Source organism: Cetorhinus maximus, chromosome 2 (assembly GCF_964194155.1).
Source record: "Cetorhinus maximus chromosome 2, sCetMax3.hap1.1, whole genome shotgun sequence".
NCBI lineage: Eukaryota > Metazoa > Chordata > Chondrichthyes > Lamniformes > Cetorhinidae > Cetorhinus > Cetorhinus maximus.
Window position 1 is genome coordinate 178951307 of NC_135880.1, and position 16618 is coordinate 178967924.

Below are 16618 nucleotides of genomic sequence, written 5' to 3' on the forward strand. Positions count from 1 at the left end.
TTCATCTCACCCTATTAGCATTTCTTTCTATTCCTTTCTCCCTCATGTGTTTGTCCAGCTTCCTATTTGTTACAATCCCCATAGAGACTGATAACTTTAAAAAATAAATTCAAATTTCCAGTTAATAGCTGAAAGAATAACACATCAAGATTTCACATTTTAAGACATTTACTATAACAAATGATTAAAAACACTCTTGACTAAACAGTATCTTTGTAGGCAACTTATATTTTAAACCACAGAACAGAATACTCATCTTCTTATTCTTAGCCCAACCAAAAAAAAAACACACTTCACAGGTACACTTTACACTGTCCTTTACATACACATTCAATTTTCCCAGAATCACCCCAAAGTGATTCTTAGCTTCAAAGGGTTTATTCCTATTATTTTCTTTTCTCAGCCTGGTAACTTGCACTTTTAAAACTGTCTTTCACAGTGAGGTGTTCTTTTCCCAGAGACTCACTCTCTAGCCCAAGTTATGTGGCTCCTCCAACCAGTCCCACTAATTTGGTCTTTCCAATCCAAACAGGAGCTCCCAGCTGCATTCCTGCATGGTGAACCACAGGGACTTTTCTGACCTCTAGCTTCTCCCAGTCCAGGCAGACTCCAAACATTGTGATATTCAGTGATATTCTAGGAAAGCCTGTAACCTGATCTTTACAATGACTCCCTTTGTATCCTTCCTCGTGGCAATGTGAATCATACGGGACTTGTATCTAGTTAGAAATACTAATTATCTATCCTTGAGAGCTCAACTCTCTTTCATCTTGGAATTAAATGGACAGTTTCAAACACAACTGTTTACAACCCAACATTCTCAAGCGTTTCTGGGACTTTGGAGACTGAGACTCACAGCCTCCACAGTTAACACACAGGCTGCTGCCATTGTCTCTGAGCATAAATAACTTGCACCTTCTTCCCAGTAAAACAATCTGGGCCCCCTTTAATCTCTGACAATCAAACCCACCCAGGATTACTGTAGGCAGGCTTTATAATAGGTCACATGACCCCCTCCATTTTATCTTATATTAAAGGCACAGTCCCAAAACATAACAATCTTAGAAACCTCCTAACTGTAACACTATGAATGCATCCATGCTATTCATGTCAACTGTTTCATGTAGTGATGAATTCCACATTCTCAGCACTCTCTGGTTAAAGAGCTTTCTCCTGAATTCCCTATTAGATTTATTAGTGACTCCCTTATATTGATGGGCCCTAGTTATGGACTCCACCCCACAAGTGAAAACACATCTTCTCTATGTCTACCCTATCAAACCTATTCAGAATTTTAAAGACATTTATCAGGCCACCCATCAGCCTCCTATTTGCTAGAGAAAAGAGCCTCAGCCTGTCCTGCCCATCCTGATAGACATAACCTCTCTGTACTGGTAGCATTCTAGTAAATCATAGGGACAACTCCTCCTGTGCCCCCCACCTTCTATTATCATCACATCCTCAATCAACACAGTGACGTGTTAAAGTTACTTGAAAGTACCGAGTGTCATTAATTAGCACTAATAATGAAAGTAGAGATCTTGCTGGCATTTGCATCTCAAGTTATTAATACAGTTGGCATTTCCCAAGTCACCCTTCAAAGCACTATGATTCATCTTGTCCTTTGTATCAAATGCCAGGGGTTCAAACTCTTGAAGTATTCCTCCTGAATACAGTGAAAGTAAATCATATGACGAGTCTGTTTAACTAAACGGATATGTTCACATCGTGGATTTTCATCGTGACAAATTTGTTGGCTGGTGAGGCAAAGATTTGTCTTTTGCACAAAGAGGATTTTGGGCCTCCAGCTCCTAAAAATAAAAAGGATGGAGTCTAAGAAGGAAGGAGGTCACACTCTGCATTGAGTCTAAAGGGTAGGTAGTAAAAATATCTTCAATCTCACTAGAGAAATGGTTATCAACTGGTCGAAGTGTTTAGGAAAGTCAAGCCTTATTTTTCAGAACCTCCAATAGGCATTAATGAAAACTTAAGATAAAGGCACTACTTGGGAATAATTCCATGGATTGATACAGCACTGACAGAGGCGATTCGGCCTATCGTGCCTATGCCAGCTCTTTCAAAGAGCTGTCTAATACGTCCCATTCTCCCCTTGCTCTTTTCCCATTGCCCTGCAATTTTTTTTCCATTTCAAATATTTGTCCAATTCCTCTTTATTCCTGAAGGCACCATTAAACCTGCTTCTTGGTAATGCATTCCACATTAACGGGAACGTCGATCTGAGGAACAGGAGGTCTCCCAGTGTTCTGGCTGGCATTTCGTCTCCCGACACAACCACCCACCCACCCCGCCCCCCTCCGCCCGGGTCCCCTGCCCCACCCCCACCACCCCAAATCAACGCTGACAAAACAAGTTTGAATTGTGGCTTCAGTTCATTGCGTGTGTGGGAATGGTCGCTGCTGCTGCCTACATAACTTCAAAGCCTTTGGTTGCAAAAGGTGCGATAAATGCGCTATACAAATGCAAGTCTTGTTCATTCATCTTGCCCTTGTACAATCGCACAAGACGGGACATCTTCCTAATTGGTTTATTCTTCGTGCGCAGCCCAGGAAGTGGGCGCTGGTTGGCTATTCAGCTGCGCAGGCTTCACTGCCAGGCCTGACCGTGTCGTTGCATTCACCCATATTGCAATTTCCAATCAGGAACGAGGAAGCTTGGCTTATTTTTCCCCTCACTGGCAAAGAGGCGATGAGGCTGAATATAGTGCCTCTTCCACTGAGATCAGCTGGCTTACCATGGGCCAGGAATGGAACCTGGGATCTTTCTGAGCAGTCTAGCTCACCTCCACACTTGGGCAGTGTACTCATCAGCACGGCCAATAAAGTTGTCCCAGCTGTGCCTTTTTAGATTGGCTGTGAAAAGGAGAGCTTTCGGCATAGCATTTGTACTGAAAAGCTAAGAACCTTACAACCCAGAAACACGCCATTCAGCCCAACTGGTCTGTGCCAGCCATCATGTTCCACACATGAAAGATTTGCATTTCTATAGCAACTTTCATAGTGTCTCAAAGTGCTTTACAGCCAATGAAATACTTTATGAAATGTGGTTAGTGTTATAGTGTAGGAAAGACAGCACAGCAACCTCCCACAAGCTGCAATGTGATATTGACCAGATAATGTGGGCCGGATTCTCATTTCCCTATGGAGGTTCGAATCTGCTTGCGGAACCCTGAACTTAGTTCTTTTTTTTTTGCTGGGAGACAGTTTTCCCCTGTCTTCACACAGGCCTACACCATCTCCCTGTGGCCGTTTGGCAGGTTGGGAAGGCCTTAGCTGCAAAACGCACACACGCCTCTTCTGAGGTCGGGGTGGCCATTGTGAGGAGAATTGTATTTCCTCCCTTACGCTATTTTCATGTGCTGGTGTTGGGTTTTGTGAGCCCTAAAAAAACACACCCCCCTTGAGAGCTTATGACCACTGGAGGAAGCCCGCTGAGGAGCCGGGAATTTTCCAAAAGATAAGTGACACTTTCAAATGTGACTATTTGATCATATATTGTAATGTAGATGTATTATAATGCAATGATATTATAGGGATTGATCTTTACGTTGACCAACATTGAGTAATTGTTGTCATGTATTACAGTACTTTTCCAATTGTCAAAAGTACCTTAATGCACAGTCTCTGCTGTCGTATTTTGTACTGTGGTTTAAATCAATTAAAATCTCTGGCTGTTAAAAAAACACCCTGCTTTTGAAAGTTGGAAAAAGCCTGCACCAGCTCCTCTCCATTGATTGGCAGGCATTGATTTGAAATGGAAATGGGGCACCATCTGATCTGTCAGGTTCCAGCAATGTAGCTGGAAGATTTTGTTGTGACAGCTGTATCCATTATGAATGCTGGGCTGGATAATGGCTTCAGCTCAACAGGTGGCCTATTGATCCAAGAACAATTGATAATTTCAAGAGGCTGTAATTACAGAATATGCCTTTGGCATGGTTACTTTTAATTGGCGTCTAACCTATTAGACACTTTTAAAAATTACAATTTTTTTGCAATAGAATTTTTTTTCAGTGTCAGTGATTGTATGTTTGAATTCAGGGCTTTAATGGGTTTAATATTTTCTAATGATTTTAAAATAATTCCCACTGTTGTTGCCTGAGGGCTGTACATCCTACATATTGGGTGAGTGGTTATGGAGGATACATAGGGACATGGAGGTGGCATGGGCAATCTGAGGGGGGCATGGGGGGTGAGTGTTGAGGTTTAGGTAGCCTTTAAGCAGTGATGGGAGTTGGGTTGCTGCATTGGAGAACCAAGGTGAGCCTTCAAGCCAGCCTGCGTATCTACCCACACTCCTCACTCACCACATCACGGCTTGCAAAATGCACAGTAAACTCGAGCCCTGTGTGAAAAGTCAAAAATCTTGAGCAAAATCACACTTGGGTCAAGTGTGCAATTCGGAAGGCACGTAAGTGCACAGGCCAAGTCTTCCCAAGCCCACACCAAAATCCAGGCCTCTGTCTTTTTTTGCTATGTTGATAGGGGGAGAGATATTGGCCAGGGCTGCTCCTGTTTGAAACAGTGCCACAGAATCTTTTAAAGCCCACTCAGCGGACAGATGGACCTTGTCTAATTGTCTTCTCCGGAAGATGGATCTTCTCACAGCATGGCATTTCCTCAGTACTACACCGAGAGGGTCAGCTTAGATTTTGCATTGAAATCACTAGGGTTGAGTTTGAACCCACAACCGTCTGGCTCAGAGTTAAGAGTGCTACCCACTGAGCCACTGCAGAGCGATGAACTGCAGGGTTCAAGTTCTTCCTGGCATTCTGGTGAATATTTCTTCCCTCAACCAACATCACTAAAAATAGATTGCCTGCTCATTACCACGTTGCTTTCTATGGGAGCTCACTGTGCAGAAACTGGCTGCTGAGTTTCGTACACTACAACATTTCATAAAGTACATCATTGGCTTTCCTATATCCTAAATGACATTATATAAGTGCAAGTAATTTTTCTCTCTTTTTCTTATTTTCTCTTTCTTATTTTTTTGCCTCTTTTCCTCTTTCTTCCTTTTGAATAAGTAATTATTCTCCCCCCGCCCGGCCACCCCACCCCACCCCACCACCACCACAGAGATGCTGATATCTGGAATAAGAACACAAGAACATAAGAAATAGGGGCAGGAGTAGACAATATGGCTTGTCAAGCCTTCTCTGTCATTCAATACGATCACGGCTGATCTTGGATTTTAACTTTACTTTCCTGCCTGTCCCCCATATCCCTTGATTCCCTGAGCGACCAAAAATCTATCCATCCCTGCCTTAAATGTATTCAATATGGAGCATCCACAACCCTCTAGGGTAGAGAATTCCAAAGATTCACAACCCTTTGAGTGAAGTAATTTCTTCTCATCTCAGTCCCAAATGATCGGCCCCTTATCCTGAGATTGTGCTCCCATGTTTTAGATTCCCCGACCAGGGGAAACAACCTCCCAGTGTCTGCCGTTAAACCCCTTCAGGATCTTGCATGTTTCAGTGAGATCGCCTCTCATTCTTCTAAATGCCAGAGAATATAGAGCCAATTCACTCAGCCTCTCATCCTGAAGCAATTAATGTTGTTGACCAACTTCTTCAAGGACAAAGAACAAAGAACAAAGAAAAGTACAGCACAGGAACAGGCCCTTCGGCCCTCCAAGCCTGTGTCGATCATATTGCCTGTCAAACTAAAACATTTTGCACTTCCGGGGTCCGTATCCCTCTATTCCCATCCTATTCATGTATTTGTCAAGCTGCCTCTTAAACACCAATATCGTACCTGCTCCCACCACCTCCTCTGGCAGCGAATTTCAGATACTCACTACCCTCTGCGTAAAAAACTTGCCCTGCACATCTCCTCTAAAGTTTTCTCCTCTCACCTTAAATCTATGTCCCCTAGTAATTGACTCTTCCACCCTGGAAAAAAGCTTCTATCTACTCTGTCCGTGCCACTCATAATTTTGTAAACTTCTATCAGTCGCCCCTCAATCTCCGTTGCTCAAGTGGGAACAATCCGAGTTTCTCCAACCTCTCCTCATAGCTAATAACCTCCAGACCAGGCAGCGTCCTGGTAAATCTCCTCTGCACCCTCTCCAACGCCTCCATATCCTTCTGGTAATGTGGCGACCAGAATTGCACACAATATTCCAAGTGTGGCCTAACCAAGGTTCTATACAGCTGCACATGCCTTCCCAGCTTTTATACTCAATACTCCTGCCGATGAAGGCAAGCATGCCATATGCCTTCCTGACTACCTTATCCACCTGTATTGCCACTTTCAGTGAACTGTGGACCAGATCCCTCTGCCCGTCGATGCACTTAAGGGTTCTGCCATTTATTGTATAATTCCTACCTGTAATAGACCTTCCAAAATGCATTACCTCGCATTTGTCCAGATTAAACTCCATCTGCCATTTCTCCGCCCAAGTCTCCAACCGATCTATATCCCGTTGTATCCTTTGACAATCCTCTTCACTATCTGCAACTCCTCCAACCTTCGTGTCGTCTGCAAACATACTAATTAGCTCAGATACATTTTCCTCCAAATCATTTACGTAAGAGTTGGCTTAGTATCTGCAAGTGATGGGAATATAAGTGTAGGTGTATACCCAATGCAGCATGGATGATGATGGTTGCAGAGATAAACAGGGAGCAAAGTACTGATCTGTAGACGCGGCAGATCATTGGTGTCAATGTGTAAACTAGGGTTGCCAACTCTCCAGGATTGCCCTGGAGTCTCCAGGAATTGAAGATTAATCTCATGGACGAGGGGGCCAAAAACCCAAGAGACAAATCATAGAAAAATCATTTTTAAAAAACATCTTCCAATGCCTTTGTTTATTAGGCAGAAAGATGTTGGAGATGGGGAAAACAGGCTGCTTAACAGTCACGAATCAACCAATCAGATAACAAGAGCCTGTTCATTTTCCCATTGGCTACGGGACAATGGGATACTACAACAATCAACGCATTGGCCAACCATTGGCGGGAGTGCAGGAGGTCATGTGATGAAACATCCACAAATCCGCCCAACCTGAGTTGGCAGCCCTGATGTAAATGGATAGATGATCCAGCCTTTCAGTTGTCAATCATGTTGCGCATATACGTGTTCTGTGAAAGGGATCGAATCAGATTATTACTGATGCTCTTGGTTCATGCCTGGTTTTGTGAGTTCATCAATACCTTCCCATTGAAAACCCTGAGTTTGACCAGCAAAGTTTAGTGTAGATAATTTAGCTTTACTCTTCTATCATTTTTTTCAGATTACTGTCTTCAGAATGGGATCAGAGGGACATCAGGATATTGACCTAGCCATTCTAACAGCACTCCTGAAAGGTAAGGCAGTTTCCTCCACTAGTCTGAATAGGTTTGCTGCTGATGTGCTTCTGCTTCCTGATCTCTGTGACCACCTCTGGCCCTACAACCCATCGAGACCTCTGCACTTCCTCCGAGTCAGGCCCCTTGCGCACCCCCAATTTCCATCACTCCCTCGCTGGCGGCCATGCCTACAGGTGCCTGGGCCATAAACTCTGGAATTTTCTACCTAAACTTTTTTGCCTCTTCACCTACCTCCTTAAAACCTACCTCTTTTACCAACCCTTTGGTCACCTGTTGTAGTACCTCCTTATGTGGTTTGATGTCATATTTTGTTTGATACTCACTCCTGCGAAGCACCTAGGGACGTTAAAAGTGCTATATAAATGTAAGTTGTTGTTATCACTGTGTGGTTCCCTGATGTTTACCTCTCTATGCCGCAGAGGGGGAGAGAACAGTTAAAGGGAACAAATTAATCTATTGATACTTTCCACAAGTCGCTTCTTTCATCCTATAGCCCTTCAGTTATGTTTACAGCTGTTGTAAATGCGTTGGAAGAAGTTCAGAGACGGTTTACCAGACTAATGCCTGGAATGGGGGCATTGTCTTATGGGGAAAGGGTGGACAGATTAGGCTTATATCTGCTGGAGTTTAGAAGAGTAAAAGGCGACTTGATTTAAACATATAAAGATCCTGAGAGGTCTTGATAGGGTGGATGTGGAGAGGATGTTTCGTCTTGTGGAAGAATCTAGAACTAGGGGTTACTGTTTCAAAATAAGGGGTCACCCATTTAAAACAGAGATGAGGTGAAATTTTTCTCTCAGAGCGTCGTGGGTCTTTGGAACTCTCTCCCTGAAAAGGTGGTGGAAGCAAAGTCTTTGAATATTTTTAAGGCAGAGGGGGCGAATAATTCTTGGCAAGCCAGGGGGTGATAAGTTATCGGCGGTAGGTGGGATGCAGATTTCAGGTTACTATCAGATCAACCATGATCTTATTAATGGCAGAGCAGGCTTGAGGGGCCGAATGGCCTACTCCTTGTTCGTATGTTCATTATTCTATTGCCATCAAAAAGATTGTTCTTGCTAAAAATACAATCAATTCGGTGCAGTAAATGAATCTTTCACCACCATAGACTTCCCTATTATCTGTAAAATGTTAGCAAATCAGACATTTAATCAGACATAGTAAGCCTTTTACCTGATCACCATATACTGTATATTGTATAATATTCATCAGAAGGATTTCTGTGAGACGATGTGGTATTAGATTAGCTGAGATGTTCCACTGTTCCCTCAGGCACATCCAAAAATTATTTGTAGATGGTCAGCTGGATGAGATTGAAATCACGTTGTGCTATTTAAGCATTAAACACCATCAATAAAGTTACGCACATCCCATACGAGAGTGTAAAGGTGTTCACTACTGTTATACCCAATACAGACATGAAGATATTATAAAATTTAAAGCTCAATTTTTAAAAGTGGACACCAGAAACTGTTTAAGATGGCTGAAGGGTATCATATGACTTGGCAGTATTCAGCTCCTGACAGTCCTGAAACTCAAACAAATACCTAATTAAAATATGGACAATCGCAGCCACTTGTGAGATTCACTGATCCCTTTGTTAAGGATGGACCATCAACCGAAATGATTGTAACATATCAGCCAACTTATCTTTCTGCTTGGACAATAGAGACGTTGAAACGCAATAGAAATGGTTCCCATCGATCTTTCATTGTATTGTGTTGGCACCTCATCACAAACACAAAGACCTGGGCTGTCTGAAACTCGGACTTGACTGTCTGAGTGTGAAAAGCTACAATGCAGAATGTTTACTAGTCTAAAACACCACTCCATTTGGAAAAGGGCTTTGGGCTAGAAACAGGCCACAGGGATAAGGCAGCCATGTCTGTTCCCTGCTTCTAAAAATAACAGCAGAAGCTGTTCTGAAACATCTCATGGGGAGATGGGAACATAGCGGTAATGCCACTGGACCAGTAATCTAGAGGCCAGACTAATGCTCCGGGGGCAAGAGGGGGTCGGAGGACATGGGTTCAAATCCCACCATGGCAGCTGGTGGAATTTAAATTCAATTAATAAATCTGGAATATAATGTTAACCATGACAGCCATCATCAATTGTTGTAAAAACCCATCTGGTTCACTAATGCCCCTTTAGGGAAGGAAATCTGCTGTCTTTACCTAGTTTGGCCTACATGTGACGATTCTTAAGTGCCCTCTGAAATGGCCTAGCAGGACACTCAGTTCACAGGCAATTAGGGATGGGCAACAAATGCTGACCTTGCCAGCGATGCACTCATCTCGAGAAAGAATTTTTAAAATCAGGAGTGTCATCAACTAGCTGCAAGACGACTTTGCAGCCAAGGTAATATACAGCTATACCTTGAAAGTGGGAGAAGGACACTCTCCCTAACCTGTTCCAACTCCAAGTTCACCTGAGAGCTGACCTCCTGACAATTCAACTACAAAAAGTCTCACAGCTTACTGAGAATCCTGGGTTTTTACAAAATCCCCACTCCAGCCAAAGCATCAATTCATCTAAGAAACTGCAGGCTATGAAAGAGACTGAAATAATTCCAGATTGTAACCATATCATTCGCTTTTTGGATGTGCCTGAGGGAACTTTGAAACATCTCAGCTAATCTAATACCACATCGTCTCACAGAAATCCTTCTGATGAATATTATACAATGTACAGTATACGGTGACCAGGTAAAAGGCTTACTGAATCTGGTAGGGAGTTCCACATCGTTTTCTTCATCTGTATTTAGTCTTTGTGTGTGAGGGGCGTTGTGTATTATACCTCCAGGACAAGTGTATGATAAATAATCTTTATTTTTAAATCCAAAAAAGCTTGCTGCTGAAGTCATTTAAATTAGGACAAATCATTCATAGAGTAAGATAACACACGAACTTCACACATAAAAACACATTGATTATGGACAATTAATAAAAAAACCTAAATTTTGTCTGTGACAACTTATTATATCACGCAGTTTCAACTTGTCTTAGAGGTTAACTTTAAAACTTGGTGAGATGCAACTTCAGTTTTCACTCCAGCTCTAGCATCAGAGGCTCTAAAGATCAAAGTTCAATCCTAATAATATAATTATTAGGTATGGTAGACATAGAGAAAGTCTTTTTGTTGGAGAGTTAAAAACTAGAGGCCTTCAATATAAGATAGTCACTAATAAATCGAGTAAGGAATTCAGTGGAAACTTCTTTACCCAGAGAAAGTGGTGAGAATGTGGAACTCCCTACCACAGGGAGTGGTTGAGGTGAATAGTATAGATACATAAGGGGAAGCTGGATAAACACATAAGGGAGAAAGAAGCTAGAAGGATCTGCTGATTGGGGGAGATGACGTCGAGGTGGGAGAAAGCTTGTGTTGAGCATAAACACCGGCATGACCTGTTTGGCCTGTTTCTCTGCTTAAATCCTATGTAACTGATGTAAGGCTGCATGAAGGCCCCGGGCCTGAATTTCATGCTTGGCGTGCGCGCCAAGTCAGCAGGCCCAGAGCGGACAAATAATCCGCTCCCGGGTGGGATCGCGATTCCAACGCGATTTCAGGCAAGTCGGCCGATTAAGGTTCCGTCCAGCGTGAAACGTGCCTTCTCAATGGTCGGAAGGTCCGGGTGGGGTGGGAGCCAGTCAGGCGCTGGGTGACCTGGTGGTGGAATACAAGCAGCAGAGGCAGCTCCCTGAAGACTGCCAGGGGACACGTTGTAGCTTTGGGGTTGTTTGAGGATATGCTTTTTATTTGAGCAGTAATGGCACCTGCAGCTGCTGGGCACGCACCAGGCACGAGGGCAAGTCCTGTGGGCACTCGGCTGCCCCCAGTTCTCGGATGAGTGCCTGGGAATCCTCGTGGAGGAGGTCAGTGCCAGGCGAGACACCCTCATCTCCAGGGATGGCAAGGGGAGGCCACCGCGCCTGACCAAGGAAACATGGGCAGAGGTGGCAGCCCAGGTCAGCGGCCATGATGTTGTGCAGTGCACATGGGTGCAGTGCCGCAAAAGGTTTAATGATCTGCTGCGCTCGGCAAGGGTGAGTACCGAGTTGGCATGGATCAGTGTGGAGAACTGTTAAGGGCTGTCAAGCCCCTTGTGGAGTTCAGGGGTGTTAGAGTTTGAGTGCCAACTGTCAAAGACATCGGCGCTAGACAAGGCGGTGAGCTCTGGCTGCTTGGCCTGATGGCTTTGTGGCTTGAGGGCCACGACTCGGATGTGCCTTTCAAGTTGTTCCTCAGGTGGGGTTGGCCAGGCTGCAATGGCGCTGCAGGTAGAGAGTGGACTAATCAATGCTCCTCTGTCCTTTCAGGGGAAGAGAAGCCATAACAACATCGAGAGGTCAAGGACAGGTGGAGGGCCCCCAAATCTGCTCATATTGATGAGGAACGAGACGGGTGCCTTAGAGATGGAGTGCCAATGCCCAGCTTGGTCCACTGGTCATGGAGAGGCAGGGGTCGCTTTCAAAGGTAAGAGTGCAGTGCACAGATGTGAGTGTGTCGGAGTGTGTAAACATTGTTGTGCTGTCTCACCTGTAATGGAAACCTCAAATCTGGAGTCCCCATTGTTCATTGAAAGATGATGGCACCATGTTGCAGATCTCCATTGTCTCACCAGCCAGGCTGGCATGCACAGTGTCAGTGTGATGACTAATACTAATGACATGTCGTTTTCTCCCTAGAGACACCATCCAGCCAATGAGTGCAGCACCCCGAGGAGCTACCCTTGATGCTGGAGGACCAGTGCCTGTCAGATGCACCTGCATCACACCCCCTCTCTGCACCAGGCACCAGTGTAGATACAAGCACCTCAGTGGGCATTAGATCGTCGGCTAGAATGTCGGTGCACAGTGGTGAGGGCACTTCACACTCGCACGAGGAGCAGGTGGAAGCAAATAGTCCCCAGGGAGCTGGCAGTCGGAGGACTTCTGGAGACTAGGACCACGCTGAGTCCGAGGCAGATGACGAGCCTCTGGAGGCATCCATTCGGTGGCAGGTGCTGGATGCCCAGCGGGATGCGCAGGAGGATCTGATGGAGATTCCTGAGGGTATGCGTGCCATGTCTCTGTCAAGGAGGCGTCCATGCAGAGCATGAGTACTGTTTTGACCCTCAGCAGCAAGCGCTCTGCCTCCTCCATTGAGAGGGCGGCGACTCTCATGGAGAGGCAGCTCCAGGAGCAGAATGGGGGTTCCTGGGGTTGCGCTTGGGCCTGTAAGCCCTCACATGGGCACTTGACCTCAGGAGATCACTGCCAGTGTGAGAGGTGGTTGAGGCACCAAGTATCTCTGCTAGGCGCCCGTTTTGCATGTGTGATGAGCGCAAAATCACACAGGCCATGTAAAATCGTGGACAATAGACTTTTTAATGGCCTTAATTGGCCCTTTAATTGTTGGCGGGCGCGCGCAGGGTTGGAGCCTGGCCCGCTGACCTCAATATTGCTCGCGTGCGCAATGACGTCAGGACACACGTCCAATGTCATTCCGCACAATTTCACATGCGGCTGGGTTGGCCGCACGCCTGACCTCAGAACGTAAAATTCATGCTCCGGTTTCCTTGAGCGCAAACAGTCAGGCACTCCAGGCAACCCGAGTATGGCAGCGTGGGGCTCAAACAATCATCCATTCCCCTTATTGGAACACGGGCCCATGCAGCTGGTGTCAGGTTTTTGAGCAGGATCCTAAAACAGGCACTCGGGGCCCTCATGTGTGCATCCAAGGCACCTGACGCATTGTGGAGGGAACCACGGCCCGAAACCATTTCCCCGTGACGCAAATTCTCCACCCAAAACAAAGAAGATGGGCACGAGGCGAAGCAATTTCATCCCAGGCACAAGTCAGTACAGCACTTGTGAAAATACTTGTTTGAACAATTCCCACTGAACACCATTATTTGATTTAAAGCTGCACTGGGCGATTTCGAAAGACATGCTAGTCACGGTGTGTCATCTTGTGTCTTATTTACACTGTAGCAATTGTGTCTTATTTACACTGTAGTAATTGTGTCTTATTTACACTGTAGTAATTGTGTCTTATTTACACTGTAGTAATTGCTGATTTCAGAAAGAAGCACATTCTCTACAGAGCTGTTAACTGACTTGTCAGCTTCGTAAATAAGCCTGTAGGGAATTAAAATGCAAGAAAATCTAAATAATTTTGCAATGGGCTTTCAAGTGTTTACAATGCAAAATTAGGAGCCAACGGGTTACACTGAATAGTTACCCTTTGTCAGTAATGCACATTGAACAAGACTATTGAGCACGTCTCACCTGATTAATGTCCTCCTCTGGTATCATTACACTATAGAATTACACACTCAGAAATAAGCACGAGGGAAATAAACAGGTTAAAACGCTGAGGGGAGAGTCCTTAACTTGGCGGGCGCACGTCCAACCCGACCAAGCGTAAAATGACGCGTGATATTTCGGTGGGTGGGCGCCCGCCGGAGTTGGCAGCATGCCCGCCGACAATTAGAAGGCCTGTTAAGGCCATTAAAAAGGTAACTGAAAGAAATTTTTCACTGTCCGTCCAACCTTATGGTCGGCGGGGCAGGCGAAAAGACCGAGCGGCCTCTGCATTTTTTTTAGGAAACCTCATCCATGGGCGGGATGAGGTTTCCAACAGCGAATAAAAAACAAAATAAAAACTTTAAAATTTAATTAATAACGAGTCCTTGCTCATGTGACAGAATCACACAAGGGGACATGTTTTATAGCATTTTAGAAACACTTATTTTTTTATTTTGAAAAATGTTCATCTCCCCGAGGCAGCTCTGTGCCTCAGGGAGCTTTTCCTGCGCGCACCCACGCTCTTGCCCTCCTCCCCCCACCCCCCCCAACATAGACAGCGCTGAGCGGTCCAGCCCTGATTGCAGACAGCGGTCGGCCTGCCCGAAGAGGGCAAAATCCTCACCTTAATATGTGCACGGGACTGAAATTTCAAAAACATTCAGGCAGCTGTAATGGACAGGAGTGGACCACAAGTCACTGTGTGATTATTCGCAACCCTGATCTTCATTCACGCTCTCCTACGTGGGAGGCTCCCCTGCAAATATTGTCAGATTTCGAGAATGTCCGCCCCTCCCCCTCCTAGTTTCTGAAGGACAGGGCAAAACAGTTGTGTTACAGATAATGGGGTGGAGTTTCCACACTGGCTGCCAGCCTGGTTTCAGTGGGTAGCTGGTCTCACCTCTCAGTCAGGAGGTTGGGGGTTAAAGTCCCATTGCAGGAAAGCTCATCCACAACTCTGCAGCCCATGCCCCAATCCACAGCCAATCCCATTCTCCCATCACCCTTGCGCTAGCTGACTTACATTGGCTCCTGGTCCAGCAATGCCTCAATTTTAAAATTTCCATCAAAATAAAAGCAAAATGCTACAGATGCTGGAAATCTGCAATAAAAACAGAAAATGCTGGAAAAACTCAGCAGGTCTGGCAGCATCTGTGGAGAGAGAAACAGAGTTAACGTTTCAAGAGAGAAGCAGACTGAAGAAGAGTCATACGGACTCGAAACGTTAACTCTGTTTCTCTCTCCACAGATGCTGCCAGACCTGCTGAGCTTTTCCAGCATTTTCTTTTTTTATTTAAAATTTTCATCCAAATCCCCTCCATGGCTTGGCTGCTCCCTAGCTCTGTCAACTCCTCCACCCTTATAACCCTCCAAGATCTCTGCCTTCCTCCAATTCTGGTCTCTTAAATATCCTCAATTTCCATCACTCCACCATTGGTGATGGTGCCTTCAGCTACCTAGGCCCTAAGCCCTGGAATTCCTTCCCTAAACATCTCTGCCTCTCTCTCTCCACCTTCAAGATGTTCCTTAAAAAAATACTTCTGCTCATCCCAATATCTCTTTTTTTATTCATTTATGGGATGTGGTCATCGCTGGCTGGGCCAGCATTTATTGCCCATCCCTAATTGCCCTTGAGAATTTGGTGGTGAGCTGCCTTCTTGAACCACTACAGTCCATGTGGTGTAGGTACACCCGCAGTGCTGTTAGGGAGGGAGCCCCAGGATTTTGACCCAGCGACAGTGAAGGAACGGTGATATATTTCCAAGTCAGGGTGGTGAGTGGCTTGGAGGGGAACTTCCAGGTGGTGGTGTTCTCATCTATCTGCTGCCATTGTTCTTCTAGGTGGTAGCAGTTGTGGGTTTGAGAGACACTGTCTAAGGAGGCTTGGTGCAGTGCATCTTGTAGATGGTACACACTTTTGCCACTGTTTGTCTGTGGTGAAGGGACTGAATGCTTGTGGATTTGGTGCCAATCAAGCAGGCTGCTTTGTCCTGGGTGGTGTCAAGCTTCTTGAGTGTTGTGGGAGCTGCACTCATCCAGACAAGTGGAGAGTATCCCATCACACTCCTGACTTGTGCTTTGTAGCTGGTGGACAGGCTTTGGGGAGTCAGGAGATGAGTTACTCTGCAGGATTCCCAGCCTCTGACCTGCTCTTGTAGCCACAGTATTTATATGGCTAGTCCAGTTCAGTTTCTGGTCAATGGTAACCCCCAGGATATGGCCCAGTGTCAACTTCTTGACTAATTACACTTCCGTGAAGTGCCTTGGGACATTTCATTACATTAAAGGTGCTAAATATGGCAGCTGATTAGAAGAAATACTGAGGAAGTTTGCAGTGTTTGTGTAGAACTAATTACAAGGTGCTGTTAACCCTCTTTTTAATTTTCCCTTTATCTTTGTAAACAGGAGCCAATGCCTCAGCACCAGACCAGCTCAGTTTAGCTCTGGCCTGGAACAGAGTGGACATAGCTCGGAGCCAAATCTTTATCTATGGACAACAGTGGCCGGTACAGTAAATGACTGTTGTTTCACATTTTGTTTTCTAAACAGAAGATCCATTGCAAGTATTACATTTTCATCGTGTTACGATTTATTAAATATTGCATATTTTCAACTTCCTTTTCCTACAAGTTAGACATTTTGAAATCTTTCTTAATTATTAAATTATGCACATTTTCCAATTTTCTCTTCCACTCTCTTTAAGCTTCAGACATTTTCAATTGCAAGTTTTTCAGGTGTTCATGCTTTGCAATTGAATCTATACTGTGTGCAACACTTGAGTCAGTAAGGAACACTTTCCACTGCATCCACAAATATTCTAGAAATACTCTAGGCCCGAGTAAGTAATGGTTGTGAGTGAGCTTAACTCTAACTGGAGTGTAGCTAAAGGGAGGAACTGGAGGTTGGTCTGCTGTGAAGAGTTGGGAGTGAGTGTTTTAGTGATTCAAACCCAGCAGCTGGGGAGGTGGGGCGGTGACAATTGGTGAGATGT

The 16618-nt window shown here is 45.0% G+C and overlaps 1 protein-coding gene across 11 annotated transcripts in view; it reads left to right on the top strand.

Annotated features, from left to right (window-relative positions):
- trpm3 (transient receptor potential cation channel, subfamily M, member 3) overlaps positions 1-16618 on the top strand; it is a 141108-nt gene that overhangs the window by 61146 nt on the left and 63344 nt on the right. For 9 of the 11 annotated variants that reach the window (XR_013573410.1, XM_078529734.1, XM_078529666.1 and 6 more), the window contains exons 9-10: positions 7261-7333; positions 16033-16133. Coding sequence is in view for 9 of the 11 variants with exons in the window: in XM_078529734.1 (XP_078385860.1) it covers positions 7261-7333; positions 16033-16133 (174 nt within the window). In the remaining 2 variants the exon portion in view is untranslated. Of the gene's footprint in view, positions 1-7260; positions 7334-11589; positions 11813-16032; positions 16134-16618 lie in introns of those variants that run through there. The other 2 variants (XM_078529710.1, XR_013573412.1) reach the window with 2 other exon arrangements.